The sequence below is a fragment of the Typopeltis vanoorti genome, chromosome 23 (assembly GCF_054136105.1).
Source record: "Typopeltis vanoorti isolate ZY-2024b chromosome 23, IOZ_Tvanoo_1.0, whole genome shotgun sequence".
NCBI lineage: Eukaryota > Metazoa > Arthropoda > Arachnida > Uropygi > Thelyphonidae > Typopeltis > Typopeltis vanoorti.
This window is the reverse complement of record NC_143571.1, coordinates 47,037,757-47,064,204: the sequence shown is the minus strand read 5'-3', so window position 1 is coordinate 47,064,204 and position 26,448 is coordinate 47,037,757. Positions and strand designations below refer to the sequence as shown.

The 26,448-nt window shown below is 34.0% G+C and overlaps 1 protein-coding gene across 1 annotated transcript in view; it reads right to left on the bottom strand.

Annotated features, from left to right (window-relative positions):
* LOC150093819 (histone-lysine N-methyltransferase 2C-like) overlaps nucleotides 1-26,448 on the bottom strand; it is a 1,065,326-nt gene that overhangs the window by 228,290 nt on the left and 810,588 nt on the right. Inside the window, exons 53-55 of the mRNA XM_090412524.1 lie at nucleotides 23,309-23,585; nucleotides 15,808-15,941; nucleotides 4,275-4,383 (exon numbers count right to left, since the gene is read on the bottom strand). Coding sequence (XP_090268650.1) covers nucleotides 4,275-4,383; nucleotides 15,808-15,941; nucleotides 23,309-23,585 — 520 coding nt within the window. The remainder of the gene's footprint in view (nucleotides 1-4,274; nucleotides 4,384-15,807; nucleotides 15,942-23,308; nucleotides 23,586-26,448) is intronic.

Below are 26,448 nucleotides of genomic sequence, written 5' to 3'. Positions count from 1 at the left end.
CAAAGTGTTAGTAAGGAAGGCTAAATGCATCAACAGAATTATATTTCTAAAATGCTGTAAGATGGCTCAGGTTATTCCTACCTGTTGTAAAATAAAATAAGTTTATAGGCCTTGTAAAGCTCATCAGATTTATTTAAAGGCTAGTAGGTCACTTTTAAATTATCAACTGTATGAAGCTAAGAAATCTCTAGCCCTCTTAAATAGGGAAATTGTTTATATCAAGAACACTCTAGAATCTATATTAGTGGCTGAAATTTTTAACACTATTTTATGCATTTCATCAACTTTATACCTACATTTAGCACTGTTTAGAAGTAGACACTTCATAAAGTCTAGATATTTGTTTCAATAATGAAATATTGATAATTGGCATATTGAAAAGAATTAAAATTGTTACTTTCAGTGGATACTGAAGTATTTATTTTTTCTGTGGGAGGATCTGGTGGTTTGTATTTTTGTGATAACCTTGGCCTAATTTTTTTCAGTGGATTCTCATCAAAGGGAACCATACATTGTGTGATCGATGTGCTCAACAGAGAAACAGTCACAATCGTAAAGTTTAGATATGGTGAAATTATCAAATGGAGGAATAGACATATGACTTTGAGTGGCTGTAAACATTTTCTTAACTGTTACCGTCTCAGCACAAGAGGATTTCAGAGTAGGTATGGTGGCAACTAACTTTCTTTGAGCATCTTGATCTTATGTGTTTTATTTTTTGTTTTTCTTTCTTATCTTTCCACTTCTGATATGCATGGGAGTGTGTGGGATGATCTTCCTGACAGTTTACATAGTTTACTTGGCCACCTCTGCCCAATGCTCTTTACTACCACATTGGGAAGAGGTGGCAGAGATCAGTTTGGACATGTCTGTATTTTTGGCATTTGAAGCATCTTAGAGGATTAGGGAAATATAGTCTAACAGGACAATTGAGATTAACTGCTTTAACAGATGTGGGAGACATAGGAGTATCAAATGTAAGGATGATGTTTCTGGTTGAAATGCCAGGGGTAACCTGGCATTCTTCTCCCAAGACTTATTGCAGCACTCTTGACCCTCGAAGGCAAGACTACTAGCTGATTGATCCTTATTAGATCATCCAGGACCACCTGTCTTGCCAAAGTAGTGAAAGAAAGACTACCTGGATCCATCCCCAACTGGACGTCCATGATCACACCACATGTCAAACATGGCAACAAGGCATTGGATCCTGTGATGGTAGTTTGGATAGCAAAAAAGTCTCAGAAGCAAAAAATATGGAAACAAAAGCAAAGAAGAAGAGGAAGAATGAAAAGGCCCAGTACCATCACTGGGACGTCCACTCCACTCTACCATAAACAGGTGCCTCACATGGATGGGTGAAATCTACTATGGTATGGGGAAAGGAAGAAAGAAATTTATTTTTTCTTTCTTAGTGTAATTATGCCAGCTAGTGTTATATACTTCGTAATCTAATGCACTGCTTTGTTGATAGGAGAGGAGCTGAATGTTGCAAGGATGGCTATGATTATACTGCATCGGTGCATAAGGTAATAAAAAAGTGGCATAAACAGGGATAAAAAATCAAGGTATACAAACAAACTTAAAATGCATGTAGAAACAAACATAGAAAGGAGTATAAATGTAGAAAAATTCATCAAAACATTCATAAAAAACTGGGTATTAGTATATATATATATATATATATATATATATATACACACACACACACACACTAAAATAAACTAATAAAATTAATATAAATAATTTATATAAGATGGAATACAATGATACTATGAAAATTTAAAAATGGGAGATGACACTTGATGAATCTGTCATAATCTGTCTGAGCCTTCTGCACTTGGGTAGATTTTATTATGATTAATAGTTGGCCTAGAACCACAGAACTCACACACAGACATGTCATCACCTCAAAATAGGAAGTAGGATTAAAATTGCAACAATTTGATTTCAGCCTTTATTTGATGGTGCTTATTATTAATATTTCATTACAACTAGTAGTGAAATTGTTTATTAAGGCACCCAGTACCCAATTCTGTGTTTTACATCATCAGGAGATAAATGTGAATAAAATATAAAATTAAGTTACAAACATGTATCGATCACAACAAACTATTTCAAAACAATAACAACAGAATGCATGCATGTGCTATGTAGACATATGATAGTTGTTGGCATTCTACACACTGAAGTGAAATATAGTCATAGAGGATTGCCAAATGGATTTTAGTAAGGCATTACAGATCATGTTTTGATGCCTGCAAGTGGCAGTATAATAATTTGCATTGTTGACACAAATGCTGGTGAAATTTTCATGTTTGTATTTTTTGGGATATATTTTTGGTTGCATTTTTGATATTTTTTTTGTTATTTTTGCACAGCTTTTTTTTTAAATAATGAAATAAATTCTACTATTGTCTAATCAGTGTTTCCCAACCTTTTTTTGAAGTCGTGGACCCCCTGTAGTGAATGTTAATATGTCGTGGACCCCCTGTAGCGAATTAATTCAGATCTGCGACCCCTATAAAATCCAAAATGGAAATTATTTCCATTTTGGATTTTATATAAAATATCATCTTTATGATATTTTACATATCATAAAGATGAAGTAATAAATTACAATTTTACAGAACTAAATGTGTCATTTTATGACAATGCAATACTGTTATAAATGGAGATATTTGGAAGAATATGAATATATCAATTAGGCTATGTGCGAACAACAAGTGTGAGCAACACGATAAGATAAATTTTAATGAAAATAAAATATCACGCGGACCCCCTTTTGAATTTGGACCACAGGTTGGGAAACACTGCTCTATATGGTTATCTTTCATGATTAAAATAATGATAGATACGCAGAGAGCAAGGGTGTGATGCAGCGGTGAAGAGCTTGTGCACAACTCCCACACAGGAAGTGCACAGATTCCAGCCTAAGCATGGCATTAACTGATATGTCTGGAAAGTGCTTTACTGTTGTACCTTGAATGGAGGAGATGCTGACCCCCCCCCCCCCTGCCAGTTAATTTCAACTGGGAATAACCAGTGAGGCCATCAGCTGCATTGCCTAAGGGAAGGACAGAAACTAGAGATCCTGTGGAGATGAAATATGGCAGCGACTTCGATAAGCAGGATAGTGGTGTTGCACTTGGCCAAAAAAATCACTGCCACCTAGAGGTGTATATACAGGGTGTTCGGGATAAATTTGACAGTTTCGTAAGGAAAAAGAAAATCTTCTTTGTATCTATTAAATTTAATGAATTGACAAAAAAACATTACAGGCAGAGTTAATTACAATACTATCAACAAGATTTACTCAAAATAACCACCATTAGCATCGCTCACAGCTTCAATTCTGCTTCGGAACCTCGAACAGGCTGATGCTACAGTCTCCCTGGGAAGGGCCGCAAAAACTGTTTTAATTTTATCCATTAACTGGGCTTTTGTATTACTGGAAGTGCGATTGGTGTCTTTTTCAACTGCGCCCCATACAAAATAATCCATGGGGTTAAGGTCTGGGGAGTTTGGAGGCCAAACATTTGGACTGGTGAAGTCGTAGAAATTTTCAGACAACCATTTTTGACTTTTCCCAGAGGTGTGGCAAGGGGCCGAATCCTGCTGCCATACATACGGCCTACCATTGGCTACCCTTGTTATCCAGGGCTTGACTACAGTTAGCAACTCCACGAACAAAGCCCGAATTCCAATGCCAGGGTTCTTCAACACCTGTTCCTGCAGATTTGCGAGGAATTCTGCTGTACGAACGCAATCAGATCGTCTGCTAGGGATCTTTCTTCTTGCTACATCCTCGTAGTCACCATTGCAAGTCTCTAGTTCATGCCTGATTGTTTTTACTGTATTCAGGGAGCATTGGGCAGCAGTCGTAATATCCTTATTTTGATGGCGGGCACGAATCATCATGATACAAGTTATTCTCTTCCATGATTCAGGTGGGTTCCAGCTATCCATCCTTTCTGACATCTTGTGTATGAATGAAGAAGGGTCCAAACTTTTAAATGAAGAGAAGTGTGTGTTAATACATGTAACTTACGGAAAAATATAATTAATTATAAATATGTCAAATTTATCCCGAACACCCTGTATATATATATATATATATATATATATAGTTGGCATTTCTGCCAACTATGAAAGATATGCTTATAAGTCAGCAATACTTGCTGCCATCTATCTAAAAGGTATGACATATAAAGTTAATAAACTACAATATTAAGACATCCAATAGAAATATTCAAAAGAACTAATTTTCATACCTAGGTATGATGGCTTTTTTGCCTTAGTTTCTTCAATTTTGTCTTTCTCATCAATTAACTGTTGTGTAACATTTACTATGTCTTTTCCTGAATCAACTCCAATGATTTCCTAGAAAGTAACAGAAAACTGTATCTAAGTTTAAGAATAATTCTATTACAAAAGTTATTTCATTTTTTGCTTAAGGTATGATACCAGATACAAATATTATGTTCATTGGAATAACTGATAAATGGCCAACTATATGTTGATTATTTATCAGTTATTCCAGTAATTATTTTCCAGAATATCATCTTTATAAACTAGAAGTTTCCAATTGCCAAACAATTCTTCCGATAAACCTTGTTACTTTCAATTCTAGTAATACTCAATTTTGTTTTATTTATCACACACACAAAAAAAATAACAAAATAAAATAACAATCATCTTTTCCTTCTCTAAACAAGGCAAGATGGGATTTCTCTTTTTGAGATTACTTCCAACCTTATTTTCAACTTGCATGAACATATTGCACGTAAAAAATTAGGCCTTGAATTTATCAGTCAAGGTGTTACTTTTATAGCTGAAGAGCTATTAACTCTACACAAATCTGTCTTTTGAATATTATTCTTAAATTGAGGTTGATAACCCAAAGAATTCCATAAAATACTTGTTTCACTGTAGAAGAGGATTTTTTTACATGCAACATGTTCATTGCATGAACATATTGCACGTAAAAAAATTAGGCCTTGAATTTATCAGTCAAGGTGTTACTTTTATTGCTGAAGAGCTATTAATTCTACACAAATGTCTTTTGAATATTGTTTCACATTGGGGTTGATAACCCAAAAAGTTCCATAAAATACTTGTTTCACTGCAGAAGGGAGCAATTAGGCTGATTAATTGGCCCACTTCTTCGTTCAAATTCACACAGATAATCAGTTTCTACTACTACTACTAGCATTTTCCACAAATATTTCCATGAATAACTGTTATCAGAATTGACACCGATACACTGGTAAAATGCTATATGGATATAGATACAAATACATAAGAACTATAAGAGGAAGGATCTACATATGTCTGTAATAGTATATCATTCTCCCGATGATGCCAATTTAACTTTCGTGAAATACTTGCATAATTAAATCTAATTAGTTATTATACCTTCTGCACTGTAATTTTAAAACAAGATAACAAAAACTGGAGCACAAAATTAGGATAATAAAGTATTTCTGGTTGAACAACCTCTTGTGGATGGGATTACCATCATAAAGCACATGGATCAAATATTATTTGCATTAGTAAGACTTAGGTAACAGTGGAGGATACCCTTACAGTAACAGAATACAACTGGTACAGCGTATTCAGGGAAGATAACCAAATAATAAAGGATGAGAGAGAGCTACTACCAATTGAAGATTAACTGAATGCAACAAGAGATTGCAAATGATGGTGATAGCATGAATAACACAATGTAATGAATTTCTGTCTAGCTGGTGTAAATTAGAGGTTTATTGGACAAAATACATATTTAGGTGTTGCTGGAGACCAGGATCAAGATGATGATAACTTCTGATACAAATTAACTATGAGGATATAGAATGGAAGGAAGAGAAAGCATGGAAGATGGAAAGAAAATTTAGAGAATTATTAGGGATGACTACTATAAACAGCATGCGATGGAAGGGACTCCAGGAACAAGAACACCAGATATGGTAATAGCATCTTAGAATCTATTTATAAATTAAATTATTAAATCATGTCGGCAACTAGTGAGATGATCATGGAATTTGACAGGAGATGACAGTGAATGTGAGAACTTTAACTAAGATGGAACACATGTAGCACTATTTTTACAATATCCAAATGAGATTGTTGCTTGAATAATTCTATGCTTTCTGATAAATGAATGTCAGTAAACAAAGACTCAATATCAAGACAATCAAAGAGCATAGATAAAGATCTACATATCTTGTTTTTAAAGTTCAAGGTATTTTTAATATAGGTTGAAGCACTTTTTGTAGATGTAGCAAGTACAGTGAAAAAATACTTGTATTCTTCTCTCTTATGTGCAAGGAATTTCCAAATGTATAGCAAAAATTTAAAAACCACTGAACATATTGGTTGCCTTTCATCATGTTAGAAAAATGTCCACTTTTCTTCTATCTCATAAAGACAAACTTGGAAAGTGAAGGACACTTCTTCACTTTCCAAGGTTTTTACCAGATTCCTTGGTCTTGTAGCTTGTCATATTATAGACAAACTGGATAATCTGCTTTTATTCAATGTGAAGAACGTAAGTCATATATCAAATATCATGAGCCTGAACAGTCCGGACTTGCTGAACATGCCATCTCTACCAAGCATCATTCCAGAATAAGACAAGAATCCTTCATAAAAACTGATTTCTTATAGAAGGTCTTTATAGAGAAACTTGTGAAATGTTGCTTCTTTGCCCTAACCTAAATAGAGCTGATGTTCTACATTTATTCCCTTTATGGGAGATAGTAAGTTAGGGAAGATTAGCCGATGTTTCCTAACTTTTAATTATCTACACACACACACACACACACACACCCATGAATCAAAAAATTAGAATAATCAAAGAAAATGTGTTGAAATTTGCAATTCTAATTTATTGCATAGGAAATAATTATTACCAAATATCAATTATCATAATCTAAATCTACGTACGTTTGTAATTATATAACCATGAAATCACATAAAAATGTGCTATAAATTATAAGAAAACTGTTATTTGAAAGCATTCGCAAAATTAGAATAATTTTTAACGTGGTACAAAATATCACAATATTCCAAATTTTTCCTGATTGGTTTTGAGGAGAGCATAGAAATAGCACATACAGTTGATCCTTGAAGAACACGGTTTGAACTGCATGTTTCCACTTATATTCGGTTTTTTTTTAAATAAATATATTTGAAAAATTTTTGGAGATTTGTGGCAATTTACAAAAACTCACAGATGAACCACGTAACTTAGAAATATAAAAAATTAAGAAAAAGTTAGGTAAATCATGAATGCATAAAATATATATAGACGCTAAACTATTTTATCATTTACTACCATAAAGCATACACAAATCTATTATAAAAAGTTAAAAGTTATCAAAACTTATGCAATAATCACTTACAGACCGTACATGGCAATCTGCAGTCAAGGGAAATGTAAAGAAACGTAAAGATGCAGTATTAAATCATAACTGTATAAAATTAACTGTTATTAATTAGTTAAATTAATTAATTTGCATAAAAATTCATTCATTAGTGTACAGGCTAGGCAACCACAAAGCAAGCATATCGATTGTACTAGGCTACCATAAAGCAATCATATTATTGCTTCTTCGTTATCAATGCATGAATCGTCATACTTGTAAATAAATATGAATAATTAATTTTTCACAGTCTCTTTTCATTTTTGATGTCTAGTGTTAGTAATATATATAACAACTATTGTTTTGAATCATATAAGACAATACTGATGTAGGTACTAACAGACATGATTCATCTTGTAAACAGATGACATAAACTTACAGTATCCATAAATACAGTAGAACATGTATTTTCACTTCCTTATGATTTTCTTTAATAATATTTTCTTTTCTACGTACAAAATATGTGTTAATCGACTATTCATGATATTGGTTTGGCTTCCGGTCAACAGTAGGCTATTAGTAGTTAAGTTTTTAGGGAGTCAAAAGTTATACGTGAATTTTCGAACGGCAGTCCTAACCCCCACGTTATTCAAGGGTCAATTGTATTTCAGTAGCTGCAGGAATGATTCATGTGTGAGGAATCGTTTGTGTGTGGATTTCAGTTAATCATTTGCTAAACATGAATCAAACAAGTGACATATCGGAAGTTAAGAAGTTTCGTATAGTGTGGCTACATAAAGAAGGCCAAAGTCAACAACTAAGGAAGTGAAATATTCTAGACAGTATTCTAATAACTGGGGTTTTCAAAGCAATCGCTGCAATAGTAGTTAAAAGGTAATAACTACATCAAGAGATGAGAGGAGATCGAAGAATATTGCGAAGAAAAACCACTTCCGAAATGTAAGATACTTTCACAGGTGATGGAAAGAACTAGGTGTGAATGTGTTTAAATCTATGACATTGAGACGACTAAACAAAGACTGTTGTGGGGTCAAGAGGACTGGAAAAAGGTACTTTTAAGCAATGAAAGTATATTTGGTGTGTCCCTTGGTTATCAAGGGATACATTTTTGGTGTCTTAAGCAAGAAGCATTTGATAAAGAATGCATGGAACGTTCAGTGAAATTTGCAACCTTTGTCATGGTATGGGCTTGCAGGACTGCACAGGGTCCAGGTAGGCTGTGTGTGTCATGCACAAAAGAGTCAATTCCAAAGTGTACCAAGAAATTCTTGAGCACTTTATGTTACCAGCATCGGCAGATTTGTGTGGTGATTTCCTTTTTTAGCAAGATTCAGCTTCATATAGTGATCTTAGAAATATGATATGAAGCTGAATCTTGAGATGGCTCAAAGAAAGGCAAATCAAGGTAATTCCTTGGTCGGCAAACTCATCAAATTTAAACCCCATTGAGAATTTGTGGGGAATTATGAAGAAAAATCTTCAAGAAGTTGCCCCAAGAGACAAAAATGAACCGTATGGCATGTTTTGATAAAAGAGACTGTTGTGTCATTCTATCTTGCTAACTGATCCATTTATGTTGGTTAGTTGGATCTATTCTTATTTCTTTAAATTCTGCTTTTATTTTGTTAGATGCTGATTGATACTGATCCGAATATAAGGAAATTTATATTATCCTGTGCTACCCTATATTCAGATTAGTCTTCTATAATACAGAGGAATCAATCATCAACTAACCTTTGCAATCTCACTTTATACAGGCCGAGGTTAATATTATCATTTAAGGCTTCCGCAAGGTTCAAATAAATTTTATGAGCGGTAGTACAATGAAGAATCAGGCAAACAACAAATTGAATTCAATAAAATAAACATTTAATACAGGGTTATAGAACATGTACGTTTAAGCATAATTTTCTAAGCAAGATAATCTAATTGAACAATATTCCAAATATCTCTGAGACACTAGTAGCCTCTCGGTTTGGTTTAAAGATTGAAGTTAAATTTACAGATCTTATTCTCCAACACTTAAATACTATTATCACAACTTGTCTCTATTCAATGAGATAAGTCAATTCTTTTATACATCAACTTAGTTCAAATACTCATAACAAACATAAAACATTAGGCATTAAACATTCAGCTGTCAATTCTATATTCTTCCGAACAATTGAAAATGGTTCACACAGTTCAATGTTCCAGAATTTTACAGTAATTATTCTTAAGGTAGAATTCTCTAATTCTCTCTTAGTCAACAAACACTTAATTTAATTATGAAGCAGTTATCATTTCAAGTGGGAAATACTTTAAAGCTCTATACTTCGGCTATTTTTAGTAGAACGCTACAGTTAATGTTAAGATATATCAGGCGGAGCTAACTCTTATTTCTTCACACTGAAATATAAAAAGGATTGCTCTTACTGGGTTGCACCTTTTACACACTGAATTTACTATAGGCACACTTAAAACTGTAGTTAACTATTACCTTGAAGTAACACTATTCAAAAGAAATCTTCACTATAATAACTGAAATATTAAACAGAGTTTCACAAGTCTTGATGCACTCGTTTTAGGTAATCTACTTATTCCTTATTTTCTTCTATGCATTAAATTCAGCTTTGCACTATTCTTCCTCAAAACAATTGGAATTCGTCGTAATTTTAGAATTCCGCAGAAATATTCCGAATTGCTTATTAATTCCCAGTTCTTTCTTAATCGATTTACGGCATTTCCAAATCCCCTTACTGCCACCCATTCTTTACTCCTTCCTGTCCTGAACGCTTCTCCTCTTCTTTACTTTCGTTTTCCAATTAAAATCGTTCATTCTTCCCACCAAAATCCGGTTCTAGCCAGTTCAGCTTACATCTACTGGCTTCACTCCATATCACAGCCGTTCACATTCTAAACATGCGCTGAGTCAAATTAACTCCATTTCTCCTTCAGCAGCCAATCAAATTCAATCAGAAGAATTACATAAAATCACTCTTACATACAGAAACACACAAAAAAGGATATATTACAATTCATATAATATACATTTAAATATGATAAATACAAATTCTTATAATATATATACACAGCTTCTTATGATATTAACACAGGAATAAATAAAATAAATTGAATGACATTTTAATAGTCTTTTTATCACTAATACATATTCTAGATTAAATAATAATAAACAAACTCAAAGCATTTATATGAATAATATATTACAAGCAAGAGACTAACAGCAAATAATATTTACAAATCTTGCTCATGACATGGTGGATTATGTTAAATGTGAATGAAGTATTAAAACATACAAAATATCTTCATTCACACTTTGAACTGGTAGTAAATAATATGACCAACTTTTTTGAACGGTCATAAAAGCTAAGGGGGAATAAAACAAAGTACTAATTATCATGTTGTTTCCCACTGGCTGTAATTTTTGTGCATTTATTTGCACATTATTCTAATATTTTGAAGCATGTTAAAGATTATTCTAATTTTGTGAATGTTTTCAAATAAAAGTTCTCTTATAATTTATATTATATTATATTTTTATGTGTTTACATGTTATATAATCTATAAAGTATGCAGCACATTTAGACAATGCTAATTCATGTTTGGTAATAATTATTTTCTATGCAATAAATTAGAATTGCAAATCATTCAATACATTTTCTTTGATTATTCTAATTTTTTGATTTGGAGGCATGTGTGTGTATTTTTTTTATTTTTTTATTAGGAAAATATTGACCATTTTTGTTATATTACATTAGCTACTAAGGTGGAAATTTCTTTTATTGTTTAATAGCTGATTTTTTTTGTACTGAAGGTACCTGTGAAACAGGGAAAAAGTTTACAAATAAGCATCATTTCTGAAGAGTTTTCAGTACAAAAATGAAACAATAACAGAAATTTCTAAAAAAGTGCCACATTAGTAGCTAGATCACATAAACAGTCAATACTTTCATAATGCAAAAAAATTTCCATTATTTCGGGTATTTTATTTTAGTATGCCTACTCACTGCTCAAGGGCTCACTTTAGTGAGTACAGGAGTGGCAAACCCGAGGAACCTGACGCTGGACCATGCCTTATTTCATGTAATATACATCTGTTATATTATCTGTAGACTGGTCCCTACTCTTCTTTCTTTCCTTCATGCTTTCCCTCTCCCCAACATTTTACTTTTCTTCATCTCTTGCAGTTTGTTCAGCCTTACCTAGTAGACTACACAAACACAGAAGGCAGCAATGGCAAACCACTTCTGTATATATTTTGCAAAGAAAATCTTATGAACAGAGGCTTAAGTTGTTGTGAATAGTGCTGGAAGATGGAACACCCAGATCAGAAGGACTGAAATGGCTACTGGGGAAGAGTATAGAGAAACTTCCAATGAAGTTAACATGAATGATGAAGCTGGATCAAAGCTTTCTGGAAGTTCAACTTCTGACAGATTTAATCTCAGGAGAAGATGCCTCTGCTTTACTGATTTACATAAAATAGAAACATGAAATGTAAGAAGCATGTAAGATGTTAGGTAAGGTAAGGTAAGGTAAGGTAAGATGTTAGGAATCAGTGAACCAAGATGGACAGGAATGGGTCACTTTGATACAGATGATTTCATGATGTATTACTCTAGACATAAAAATCTTTGAAGAAATGGAATAGCATTCATAGTTAGAAAAGAATACAGAAAATACATTTTGGGTTACAACCCAGTGTCTGATAGAATAATTCTAATCAGAATAAAGGCATACCCAGTGAATGTTACACTCATACAGGTGTATGCATCCACTACAGATTTAAGTGAAGATGAAGTAGAAGAATTTTATAGTAGCTTGCAACAAGTAGTATACAGTATTGATAAAACATTTCCTTTTGATATTAGGTGATTGGAATGCAAAAGTGGGTGAAAAAGAAGAACGAGGCATCACTGGAAAATTTGATTTAGGACTAAGGAATGAAGCAGGAGAAAGGATGTTGGAGTTTTGTGTTGAGAACAGTTGTTTTATTGCAAATATTTACTTCCAACAACATAAAAGAAGACTGTATACATGGACTTCACCTAATGGAGAATACAGAAATCAGATAATTATATTGTTGCCAGGTGGAGGAGTGCTATCCAAGCAGCAAAAACACTATGTTGTGCAGACTGTGGGATAGATCATGAATAGTTGATAGCTGAAGTGAAATTGGAAATTAAAGGCTAAGAAGAAACAGAAGTACAGTATCAGATTTGATTTAAATTCTATAACTGAAACATGTAAAGTAGAAGTCGGAAAAAGATTAAAAAGTTTGGAGAAGACAGGAAGAGAAGAACTATGAAAAGTAACAAAATGTACAGTCATAAAAACAGCAAAGAATACTCTTAATAAAGTAACAAGAAAGAAAGATTGTAAATGGTTGTCAGAAGAAGCTATTCAAATAGCAGAGGAAAGAATAAAAGTGAAACTTCAGAAAAAAAAAATATGGGTTAGACAACTGAGCACAAATTTCCAGACAGGCTAGGAAAGATAAGGAAAACATCTAAACCAAAGGTGCAAGGAAATTGAAGAAAGCAATATTATGGGTAGAATCTGTTTAGAAAAAAAAATGATGTTACAGAGAGATTTATTCCTAGATTAGGAGTTGTAGAAAGTATTTCAGGTAAATGTGATGGAAGAAGAAGCAGTGAAAAAGGATGGAAAGAGTATGTAGAGATTTGTTTCAAGAAAGAATAAAGAAATTTATAAAAAACAATAACAGAAATAATATTGAGGCAGAATTTGAAAGGAGAGAATTTGTTGAGGAATCGATGATAATGATCAGTGAAGTGATATCAACAATTGTACAGATGCCAAAAAGAAAAGCTCCTGGAAATAATGGTGTTGAGAGCATGGAAAGAGTATGTAGAGATTTGTTTCAAGAAAGAATAAAGAAATTTATAAAAAACAATAACAGAAATAATATTGAGGCAGAATTTGAAAGGAGAGAATTTGTTGAGGAATCGATGATAATGATCAGTGAAGTGATATCAACAATTGTACAGATGCCAAAAAGAAAAGCTCCTGGAAATAATGGTGTTGAGAGCAAGCTGGGGATGAAGCAGTGAATATATTGACTGAAATTTGTCAACAGGTTTGGAAGAAAATATACTGGCCTAGAGAGTGGAAAACATCAGTATTCATCCCAATTCCAAAAAAAAAAAAAAAAAAAAAAAAAAAAAAAAAAAAAAAAAAAAAAAATCAAATCGCAGAGATTGTGAGAATTATAGCACCATTGCTTTAATTTCATATGCAAGTAAAGTTATGCTGAAAGTGATCCAGCAAGGGTTGGAACCATATGTGAATAGAGAAATGCCACAAGAACAGGCATGCTTTAGGAGAGGTAGAGGAACTAGAGTCCAAATAGCAAACATGAGATGGATTATAAAAAAATTTCAAAAGGAAGTATTCATCTATTTTATTGAATATAAGAAAGCTTTTGATTGTGTGGATCACAACAGACTGTGGATTGCAATGAGATCAATAGGAATACGAATACTTGAATGTCTAATTATCTTGATAAGAGAGCTGTATGACAACCAAGAAGCTTATGTAAAAACAGTCTTTGGTGAGTGGAAAAAGGGGTGCAGAAGGATTGTATACTGTCACCCTATCTTTTTAATATTGATAGTGAATATATTATGAGAATGGCTGATTTAGACAAAGATCCAGCACTGGAATTAAGATAGGTGGCAGAAAAATAAATAATTTAAGATATGCAGATGATACAACCCTTATAGTAGAAACTAAGGAAGATCTGGAGTGGCTGATTCTATTGGTTAAGACAAAAAAGTAACAAAACCAGGCTTAATTTAAATGTCAGCAAAACAAAAGTGATGGCTTCTTTCGATTTAAATGAATTTATAAAAAAAAGAGATAAAATAGAAATCATTGAAAGTTATGATTTACTGGGGTCCAGAATCAGAAATTATGGTAAATGTAAAGATGAAATTAAAAGAAGAATAGTCATGGGAAAAAAGCGATGTTAAGCTTGACAAAAATTATGAAAGATAGAGGTGTAAAGCCATGAAAGTTAGAATTGTCAAAGCAATGGCATTTCCAGTAGTAATATATAGATGTGAAAGCTGGATTATTAAGAAGAAAGCGAACTGATTCATTTGAATTATGGGTGTGGAGGAGACTATTATGAATCCCATGAACTGCAAGAATGACCAATAATAAGGTTTTAGAGAATATAAACATAATGCTCCTTGGAGGAGATGAACAGAAGTTCATGTGTGTGTGTGTGTGTGTGTGTGTGTGTGTGTGTGTGTTGGTCATATTATGCGAGCTGATGAATCATTGGAAAAGGCAGTTATGTTGGGGAAGTTTGAGGGAACGAGAAGAAGAGGAAGACCACAAAAGATTTGGATGGACAACATAATTGCCAACTTGAATTTACGATTACTGAAAGAAAGATCAAGAGACTGAGTGGGATAGAGAGCATTTGTTCACAGAATCGCTAAGAGTCAAAAACGACTGGATGGCACATAACAATAACAATGCCTATTATTCCAAACTGGAAACATATTTCAAACTTCTAACTGTATTCAATCCACATCTTGTTCATCCTGAGGGAATGAAAAGAAGAGGAAGTGGGTCTTTTTTCCTGCCATTTTGGCACCAAACATCATACTACCTGAGATTAGCTCTGCTCACCCATTCCTGAATGCTAATAATGCTAGGTTCCTATCCTAGTGTCTTCTTTTTAATATGATTCTCCCACTAATGCCACCTGTTCATTCCTTAGTTTTATGAACTCTTATAGCTCTGTTCTTCAGGTCTTTAATTAACCAGCTCTCAAATCCATAAATTAAAATTGGCTTGAACATTGTTTTGTATATGGCTAGTTAGTGTTATGACTAATTAATTTCTTACTCTACAAAACTTTATCCAGTTGACCCCCCCCGAAACATACACACCATACCAGCTTTCCTAATTCTATTTGTCATCTATTCATTAAAATTTTGCCTACATAGCTGAAATGTTTTATTGTTCTAGAGGTTCTCTATTCAGAATGAAGCTGAAATTTTTAATGTTTCTACCTATTTTCAGAATGATTTTTTTAATCAAGTTAAAATAAGCAAGTACTATGAAAAAATAATAGAAATACTATAAACTAGAACTAAATGCAGTATCACGAGCACTACTCTAACAGTTTATAATCCTATATCCACATTAGAAACACAAATTTCAGAAATGGAGAGGAAGAAAACTGCTCTTGCAATAGTATTTGATTCATTTTCTCTCTCAAAGCTCACTTTGTCTTAACTACCAATAATGTTACATTAGTAAAGTAATGCAAGGATATGCTGTTCATTACAAGTTTATTTCAGGTACATTATAGACTAAAATATCAACATATGGAAACAAATACAAATAAGGAAAATCTTATCTGAATGATATAACGTACAGAAAAATCATCCGATTTTTTCTGAGTTTCTGCTGATGGACAATTTTGAAGAAGCTGTTTCAACAGAACATTTTGCTTTCCTCCCTCACTGCATTCTTGAAGAGTAATCTTGAAATTACTTGCGCTTGAATGACCTAAAGTAAAAATTACAGTTATAATGATGATTATTAAAATTCCATGATATTATCCAGTATAATATATGAATAATGTGAATGAATTGTTGAATGTTTTATTAAGTGAAAATTTCAATAGCTATCTTAATTCTATTTATTCAGATGTTAAAAATGACAACTGTCATAATACAAACATATGGAACTGTCAGTTTATTAGGTAAGCCCCCACCTTACCTAATAATGGCTTCTAAATGCATCAGTCGACTTGAGTCCTGGTCTTCTTGAACTTTTTTGTACAACTATGGCATCAAACATTTGGTTTGCTAACCTTGGTTTGTTAACCTGTGGAATGCCAATGGTTTCCTTCTTAATATCTCAATTTTTTAATATGAATTCTGCAGTGATGCTATCTGTTCACTCCCTAATTTTTCTTGGAACACTCATATCTGTAGTCTCAGATATTGATCCTGATTTAATTCCAGTTTCAGGATTGTTAGTTAAAAATAGTCTGAACATTATTTTATATAGTCTATTTCATTTACATATTTAAGTATCAATTTTTGTTATCAAGGTACCTGGTAGATTTTTTTTTCAGTGATGTCCTTACCATAATTTTCATGACAAGTGGGGTTATCATTAAGCAGTATCATTTTGTAAGCTGTTTCAGGGGTGAGACTGTACTACACTGGTTTCCATAAATGAAGGAACAAAGAAAAAAATTACAATAACTCAGGGGGGAAAGAGAAAAAACATGGAAGTTGTGTATATTTATACAAAAAGTGATGCTGAGTTTGGTTATCATATAAAAATGAGTGGTGCTTTCAGCAGTATATGCAAATGAGCTATGGCATAAAAGCAGATATTTAGGAGTGGTTTTCCATTTTAGAGTATGAATAAGACATTTCACGATAGGAAAATTCTTGGATATGGTTACAAGACATCCGATGAATCTAAACAAGTGGTAGCAAGCCATCATAAGACTAGTGGCTGGCCAAAGTCAGGCAGAATTAGCAAAAATAGTTGCATGTGACTGTGGTTCAAAGATTGTGGAGCCAATTCTAACAGTCACAACACCATCCTGGTGATACAGTGAAAGAAGGCCAAAGCTACTACTGTAGTGAGGGACCAATATCTCCAGTTATCTGATGGCTAAAACAAAAGTGCTACTCCAAATCAGCTATTGTTACAAGAAGAATACAAGCAGTATCTGCTTGTATTCTGTACAAGCAGAAGCAGATACCAATATGTGGAAGGTAGTCTGTATGCTAGGCTATCAGTAGTCTGCATGCCCCTGTCCCAATGCCACAGAGAGAATATTTTAAATGGACTAGGCTCCATGTCAACTGGACCCAAAACCAAACTATTTATTTACAATTTTTGTAGGTGTTCCTTTTACATATCACATCATCATACAGTTTTTGAGTTATTGTGATTTTTCTCTTGGTTCCTTAATTTATGAAAACTAGTATATCACATCATCATACAGTTTTTGAGTTATTGTGATTTTTCTCTTGGTTCCTTAATTTATGAAAACTAGTTATGATGGGAGATTAAAAGGTTCCAAAGAAAATGAGTCATAATCCTGAAGTTCAAATATGCATGAATGACAGTAGGGCTGGATGGTCTCCTCAAAACTGACACATTTACATTTCTCTGCAGAGCAAGATCAAGTTCTTTACTACTGAAGTGGGCAAAGATGGTAGATTTACAACAGTCGGTTTAGGGAAGCCTATATTTCTGATGTTTAAAGCATTTTAGAGAATTAAGGATGTAGAATCTAAACTCTTACATCCTCGAGTGTATCAGGGTCCTAAAACAGCTAAAGACCTGAAGAGAAAAACCATAATAACATTAACAGACAATAACATCAGTGACACCTATAAATATACCATCTTACCTAATTATACATTGTACAGGTAAACAAGCCGTTTGGAAATCATCCTTATTTAGAAGGGAAGGGATCGGCAAAACGTTTTTTGCAAAATGCCATTCAGCATTCAGGAAACATTTGTATCAGAATAGTGCCCTAATAAATCTTTCATGAAACATCATTTTTGTGGGGTGGGGGGAGATACCAATTATGAAAACCTCTTACTTCATCCTTACATTTCAGAGAAAACCCCAACATCAGTGAAATGTTTCAAATGCCAGCACTATGGTCAATGCTCAGAGACTGCTTGCCATGTCTGTGCTATTTGTGCATCTAAATAAAGGTTGTAACATGATTATATTTTCAGGTAAAAAGTAAAGTAAAACACACAAACATGCTGACTTCAAGGGAGATCACAAAACTTCAAGTGCAAAATATTAGAGTGGGACATCCTTATAGGTCCTGATTTTCTCTGAATTAAAATATCATCCTTACATTTCAAAAACCCACAACATCAGTGAAATGTTTCAGATGCCAGCACTATGGTCAATGCTCAGAGACTGCTTGCCATGCCTGTGCCATTTGTGCATCTAAATAAAGGTTGTAACGTGATCTTTATTTTCAAGGGAGATCCTTGAAAATAAAGAAGTATGCTAGATGATCTACCTTCAAGGGAGATCATCTAGCATACTTCTGAGTATGCCAAATTTGGAAGGAAGAGAAAGAAATTCAAAAAATCAAGGATTAGAAAATACCATATCAGGAGGCAAAGAGTTTAAGTACATCACATCTAGTGGGAACCCTCTTGTGCTGAGAAGGTAACAGTTTAAAAAAAAAGTAAAGAAATATTAACATCATAAGTGTCCACAAACTGCTTGCAAGTACATCTCTGAATGCTATTATTTACTGTGCATTTCAGTTAGAGCAGCGCTAAAACAAAACAAAGCAAAAAAGAATATGGCTTACTCCTGAAAACACACCAACACAAAAAATAATTCCACTACATCAAACTCGCTAATTAGAACAATAATAGAATGATACAACTGCAAAGAATTAAGGACTTGCATTGAGATCCACTAATAGGGAACAAATAGTACCTCTGTTCCTCCTCCCTGCAGAGGAAAATAAAACTATAGAAATAGTTAGTTGTTTAATGTTCAGGATTGAACAGAATTTAAAGATACCTTGATAAACTGAAAAATCATTTAGTACTTACATTTCTTGAGTAATAATACCTAGTAATAACTAATAAAAGCAAATTCTGGCAAAATTGAAAGTCAGATGTAACCACTAAACATAAATCCTTAGCATTTTCCATGGAATTGTCATGGATTCCACAAAAACATGATATCAATGTTGTCAACCCAAAGTCGTCTGGTCCCGATGACATCTCTCCTACTATACTCAAACGTTGCACTCCAGAGATAACACCTGTCCTCCATTGGCTCTTCAATCTTCTATACTTAGTTGGCACCTATCCCAGCTCATGGAAATTAACACATATCCACAGTACTGTCAACAGGGTGTAGTATAGAGGCAGCTTGCATGGCTTAAAAGGGGCGCGCATTCAGCCATATTGCGGTAGGCACCATCGCTACGTTAGCAATTCCTGTTAGCATAGCAAGTGCAGAAAAGAAGTTTTCCAACTTTTAATCAGTTTAAGCTTAAACTGATTAAAAATTATTTGCAAATAGCAATGACCCAAGAAAGATTGGTTGGTCTAGCAACTATATCGATAGAGGTGGACATAGCTTATAATTTAAATTTAGAAGAGCTTATAAACAGTTTTATTGTGCGATATCCCTGTAGAGCAAACATTTAATTAATATTATTATGTAATCGTTTTGCATTAATGTTTCTCTTGTAATAAAAACAAAATAGCAATTGCAAATTTTCTTATATTTTTGTCTTATAATCCATCAATGACGATATTTAATTGCTTGCCTCAGGGCACGATCTAATCTGGTAACGGTCCTGTATATCCAACCCATTCCAAAAAATGGGAAGCAAAAGCCTACAATCTAACTACTGAAAAACTGTCATCACCTCAATCCTCTCCAAACTAATGGAGAAGAGTTATCAATGTTCAACTTTTTCACTACCTAGAAGCTCACCAGTTAATCAGCAACCAATAGTATGGATCCAGATCCACTGCTAATGTCTTAGCCTACTTCACTCACCACAGGACACATGCCATGGAAAGGTGCTGTTGCCCTTAACATTTCCAAGACATTCAATCATGCTTGGCATTAAGGTATGCTTTGCAAAATGCCTTCCTTTGGTCTATCTGCCAACCTCTGTAACTGGATAGCCAGCTCTCTCTCTCTGGTCATTCCTGGTTGATGGCACCCACTTTTTGCTTAACACCAATGCAGGAGCCTCAGGGCTCCATTCTCTCACCCACTCTCTTACTCTTCTACATAAATGACCTAGACTTGATCAATACAAATCCTATCCATAGCATTGCCGATGACAGCACTCTCCACTCATCCTACTCCTTTGACAAACCATGTAGTTCATAGACATCCCTCACATTAAGATCTGCAACTAGTGTTTTAATTACTGATCTCCATACCATCCTTCAGTGGGGCAAGGATAACCTAGTTGGCTTCAATGTCGCCAAAAGGCAGTCCTGCCTTTTCCTCTTACGAAAGAGATCTCAGTTCACTTTCCCTTATCCTCAGTAATACACACATCACCAGACAGGATGAACTCTCCTTGGACTGACATTTACCTTCAACCTCTCTCAGCACAAATACATCATCACATCAAAGCTTCACAGCTTCTAAATAACTAGCCATTCTTTTCTGCTGAAGAAGCTATTTTACACCCACCCAACTACTAACCCTATATAAAACCAAATCCACACATCCTTAGAATACTGTAGACACATTTGGGATGGTGCACCTTAAACCTCCTTAAAAATTCTTGATGCTGTCCAGAGGAGAGCAATTTGGCTCATGGATGACCCTTTCCTCTTTGGATCATAGATGACATGGGCTGACTTCAACTTCTATCTCACAGATGCAATATTTCAGCTCTATGTCTCTTCTACATGCTGCTAAGTTAAAACAAGAGTAGCAGCTGTCCATTATCTCTTTACAGTACAACTGTAAACTCATCGAACCTGCTTTCTTCATTCTTCATTATTTATCCCATCTAATCTGATGGGATAAATTGTCTGAAACATTCTTCCCCATGATGTGGAAGCAATGATAGCACTTGGAACTCCAAGGATATCCTGAATTGAATACAAGCACACCACACCAAGCATTAGATCCTGTCCCTGGACCATGGGGAAGGAGACTTAATGCAATACAATTAACCAGGAAAACTCACTTGCCGACTGATCCTGGCTGGGTCATCCAGAACCACTTATCTTTGGTCACCAAAGCAATGCAAGACTATTACAATCCTCCGATGACACAGTCCATTTTGGCCACATGGAAAGGTTAGATCTTAGTGATGGTGGCCTGAAAGATAGGAAAATAAAGATTCAGGAGAAGTAAAGCAAAGAATATAAGAAGAAAAGTAAACAGATGAAAAACAGCTACTTGACTACAACAAACAGCTTCCAAACATGACGATTTTAAATCAAGAAGAAAAGTAATTTCTTCCTTTGCTCTCTGCAACACACAAATGTAAAAAAGTAAATTACACTTACCAAGAAATTGCATTCTTGTTTAATCCTTTATCTAACTGTAAGCAAAGAAAGTCTACATGCAAAGTATCTTCACAATTGAGTTTACCTATACATAGAGACTGAGTTCATATCAATTGCTTTAGTATCCCATAATGCAAAGCACATATTCTTCCAAATGTATATAATGCTATGCATTAAGGAAAAGGTCAGTCTCAACACCAGTTTCAATCTTAATTGAGGTCTCATTCAGTGGGAGCAAGACCCAGAAAGACAGCATGGTTGAGTTAATGCAGAAGTTGCAGATAATCCACATACAAGTATCTTCTGCTACTTCATTCCTAAACTTTGTTTGCTTACACTTGGATAAGGGATTAAACTAGAATATAATTTCTTAGCAAGCATAATTTATTTTGTAACTAAGTGAAAAAATTTTGTACAACTACATCTGATCCACAGCATTTTAATACTAAGGTGATAAATCTTTTTGTTACTTGTAAATGAATAATATATGACTTCTGCATTAATCCAACCATGGTATCTATTTGGGCCTTTCTCTCACAGATTCTGCTATTTAAGCAATACAGCTTCAAAAATCCATAAAATGTTGCAGACCAATCACATATGACCTTCTCCAGTACTATCTGGGTTTTAATCTTCCCCTGTTTCGAGTAAATAATTATAAAGGTCCAAAAGCTAAGATTGTTCCTGAATACTACAACATTTTCTGCTTAACTCTAAGATTGCTATAACATTTTACTATTGACATTCTTTCCATTAATAAAAGTAAACTGTGGTATAAAGAAATCTTTAACCTCTTTTGCCACGAACTTCCACAGTTATGTACTGACAACAATACTTTGTTTCATAACTTACTGAAGTTCCAAGGATACCCAAACAGGAGGGATCTGGCTTGGAGAACTGCATACGATCACCTTCTAGAAAATACCATCAAATGGAGGTACTTGAACATCAGAATCCAATTTGTGACTCTGTTACTGATTGGAAAGAGTAGAACATGCATTCTACAGCTGCTCTCTTGTCCTGTGCATTTGAAACAGATTATGTAATGTGTTGGGTATTCCATCACTTACAGAAGAACAGGTTCTTTTTTTTATTTTTGCAGTACTCACCACCTGTCAGTAATGGGAAGATAATTTTGAATTTTTATAATTAATGAATTAACATACCATTTATGGAAGGTTAAAAAGAAACATGGATTTGAAAACCAGCAATATGACATACAAATGCTTTACAATATTGTATTGTGGAAATTTTATTGTTCAACCAGAAGATTTTTGTATTTAGAAAGAATCATTCTAAGTGATATAAAATTTTTGGCTAGGTGGTGTAGACCACTCACATTATGCACCAGGGGAGATAAAATTCTGTTTATTTTTACTATGAGAGTTTTTTAAATGGTTCCATCCTCTTAGTTCAATGTGGTCTTATGATCAGTTGCAGGGATGACTGGAGAGCAATCCCAGATGCAGAAGGCCAACTCAAGGTGGTTAACTCAGATAAGGCTAACCACCTGGGTATCAGTCATCTTTGCACCTTAGTTTCAATTGGTCTTTTAGTTGTTCGTCTGCATGAGACTGGTAAAAAGGAAAAACGATAGCCTCTGACTATATGATGATATAAAAGAGCTGAGGTCTTTTTCTCTATCTCTCATACTATTTATCTGTCTTTCTTTCTCCTAATTCTATCACAGTCTCTTGCATACCTTTACACCTACCTTTGGCCTATTTTTGGTCTAAAATTTTAGAAAAAGTATCGTCTTATACATGGAAAAATAAGGTATTTTTTACTAATTAACCTTACTTTAAGATAATTAGTACTATGCAGATATTAAGTAAAATGTTACTAGTTACTTACTTCCAGGTGAGGTTGAAGGCTCTTCTTTCACAGATGTTTCACTTCTTATAATTTTTCCAGCTGAAGTGTGTTCATATTTAATGGCATTCATTTCATCAATTTTGAGAAAATTTTCAGAATTCAGATCTTTAATTCCTGAACAAATTTTGCTACCTGCATCTGTTTTTTGGGTCAGTTCAGTAAGCAAAGCCTCATTTGAGGATGACGAGTTTTCTTTGGTACTATTACACGAGGTATCATTGGCTATTTTAGAGCTTTGTAAGGATTCTGCTGATTCCTACAGTTAAAATAAATAAATAAAAATAAATGCATAAAATAAACTTTCAGGTCAATAGTATTAACTGACAGCAGTAGAAATTTCAAATGAAAAATAATAATACATTTATTATTTTATTTTCCTTAAATAACTTCCCTCCAGAGAGTTGCAATGGTCATTGCAGGAGATTATCACAAACGATATCTACCATAGTGCATATTAAACTAATTCCACATGCCCACAATTCTCCAAACAAAAACCTACTCCTCTTTCTTTTGCTCGCATCATCCCTAAATAAGTCGTACCCCAAAAGTAATAGCACTATATAACAGTTTAGTATGATTGAAGTCATATTTCTCATGTTCCTGCATATACTAGGGACAAGTCTTATAAAGTTTGTTGAACTGGCAACTGGCATGCAGTAAATTTCTGATGCACTAAGATATCAGTACTGTTGAAGTTCACTACCAAATATAAGATTATGAGAATAATGAGAACACTGGGTATATAAGAACAAGAAATATCATGATGGAGTTGATATTAATGATTAATCATAAAGTCAGTGGTTAAAAACTGCAACAGAAAGTCAACAGTTAATCAGAGAAAATCCTATATATGTCAGAAATTACTAGTACTGGAATCACATCTGGATGAGTTCAAAATGTTACAGACTTGGGCCACAATAAATTACGCACATGCTAGGTTCCTCAATTTGTCACTGATGGTTTAGTTGCATGGTACAAAGGGAAGGCAATGTTTTTCTTCTCCAAATTGTGATTAAGGATAGAGGTTAATCCATACTTATATCTCAAAATGAAAATTCAGTCTATAGAATAACGCTGTCATACCTTACGGAGGACAACCTTTTATTAGAAAGTGTATGCACTCTTTTGAGGCACCAAATCAAATACAAAAATAGCTATTAATGGAATCATTGTTAATCTGATAGCACATATCGTGCTAAGTTTCACATGTGCTTCACTGTTGTCCAGTGCTATGTAGTAACTGTTATAATCTAGTTCCATGAATGTCCAACACAGTGCAATAAATTCAAGGCGCATCCAAAATTAGCTGTAGGCAAACTACAGCTAATTTTGGATGGGCTTGAATTTATTGCACTGTGTTGGACATTGTCTTATCAGAGATTTCATTAAACTTGCAAATGTAGCTATTAAATTCAATACACTGCAGTCCTGTTAGTTCCAAAATTATCTGATGCTTTTACTTAGTAATATGATAAGCCAGGCCTGATTCGAGTGCTCTTCTTCTCCCCCCCCCCTCTCAAAGTCTCTGATTGTTTGATAATATCAAAAATGGGATGTCTACTGAACATACCATTTGTATGAAATAACAAATGCCACATGAGCTGAATATTTTATAAAAGCACTTAGCTTTTCTGGGAAAAAAATGAGTGCTGTTGGAGATTTTTTTTCTTCTTTTCCCCATGGGTGTGAAGACAACTTTAAGGTCATAGTAGTGTATTAATACACAATCTATTTTATGCAGAAAGTGTAATGTTTTTAACAGATGTTTCTAATATTTGCTGGCCTGGTTAGTGTACTAGATCTCTAACCAACAGGGTGTGGGTTGGAATCTCACAATGGGCATGGATGTTTGCGATCATTTTTAGGTGGAAGATGAATTTCATTGCCCAGTGTGAAACCACTGCCCTGCTTATTGGAGGCCTAAAGTGGCTGAAAAAGTTCCATGTTCGGCTTTTAGAGCAGGGTTTCTGGACCATGTAAAATAAATAAAAAAACATTACAAAAAATGAAAAAAAAAAAAAAAAATCCGTATTCCACCCTGCAGCTTTAGTAATAGTCTTTCCTGGATGGTAACCACATAAAAATAAAAATAAAAAATTATATATGGTCAAGTAATATTATATGGTCAATTAACAGCACCTTGACAGTTTATGCTCTTTTGCATGTATGCAGAGACAGCCAGTGGTTTTTGTAGAATTATATCAATAATATTTAGAATGCAGCCATTCTTTATAAGCACTACCTTGAGATAATCAATTTCTTATTATTTTTTGTACTGCCATGAGATAAGATGTATGCTTTGTCTTTAAGAAATGTTATGAGAGAAGACACAGAACACAGTTGTCGGAAAAAGTGCCATTCACTATGACCTGTACAATGAAAGTAATGACAATAAAGTTTCAAAACTAAGTGAAGACTGAGAAAATTGATACAATGAATTAATTGTGTCAATGAAAGGAATAACTGCTTTTGCAAATGACAATGAGGGAGAAGTGGGGGTGTCCTCTATGGATGCTGTTAGGCAGGAGGCCTAAGAATTAAAGTTTCCCAATTCTTGGGAAGTTTAATACAGCCATATTTATTAAGATCAGTTTTTTTTTTTTTTTTTTTTTTTTTTTTTAATCTGCTGCTGATTCTAAAAAAAAAGTCTGTATTTGTATTTGTTGTGGTGAAGCATAATAGTTTTCTTCTATTTGATTCTGTACATGGTATCCAAGGTATGGTGAACAAGATCTGGCTGACTACACTTATAGTGGCAGATGTATTTGTTATGTTCTTCTAAGCAGATGCTTGAAGATCTCCAAGTCTGATCATAATATCATAAGTTGCAAGAACAAGGAACTTTGTAAACATCTGGAGTAGAGAGAGGAGGTAGAGGATCCTTGGGAAAGCAGATGAGGGCAGCAGCTTTGAGTGAGGCTTGAATGCAGTGCAGACATTGTACTTTTTTTAAGAGTTCTGGCTATTTTTTCCAAGGTGCCCTGGATATAAGGAATAATGATAGCATTGCTATAGTCAGCTGTTGGGAGGGATGTGAGAAACGATTAATTTGTTGATCTTTTTGGCATTTAACCATTGAACAAGAAAGTCTGGGCAGAGCTTACAGCTAAACTTAAAGC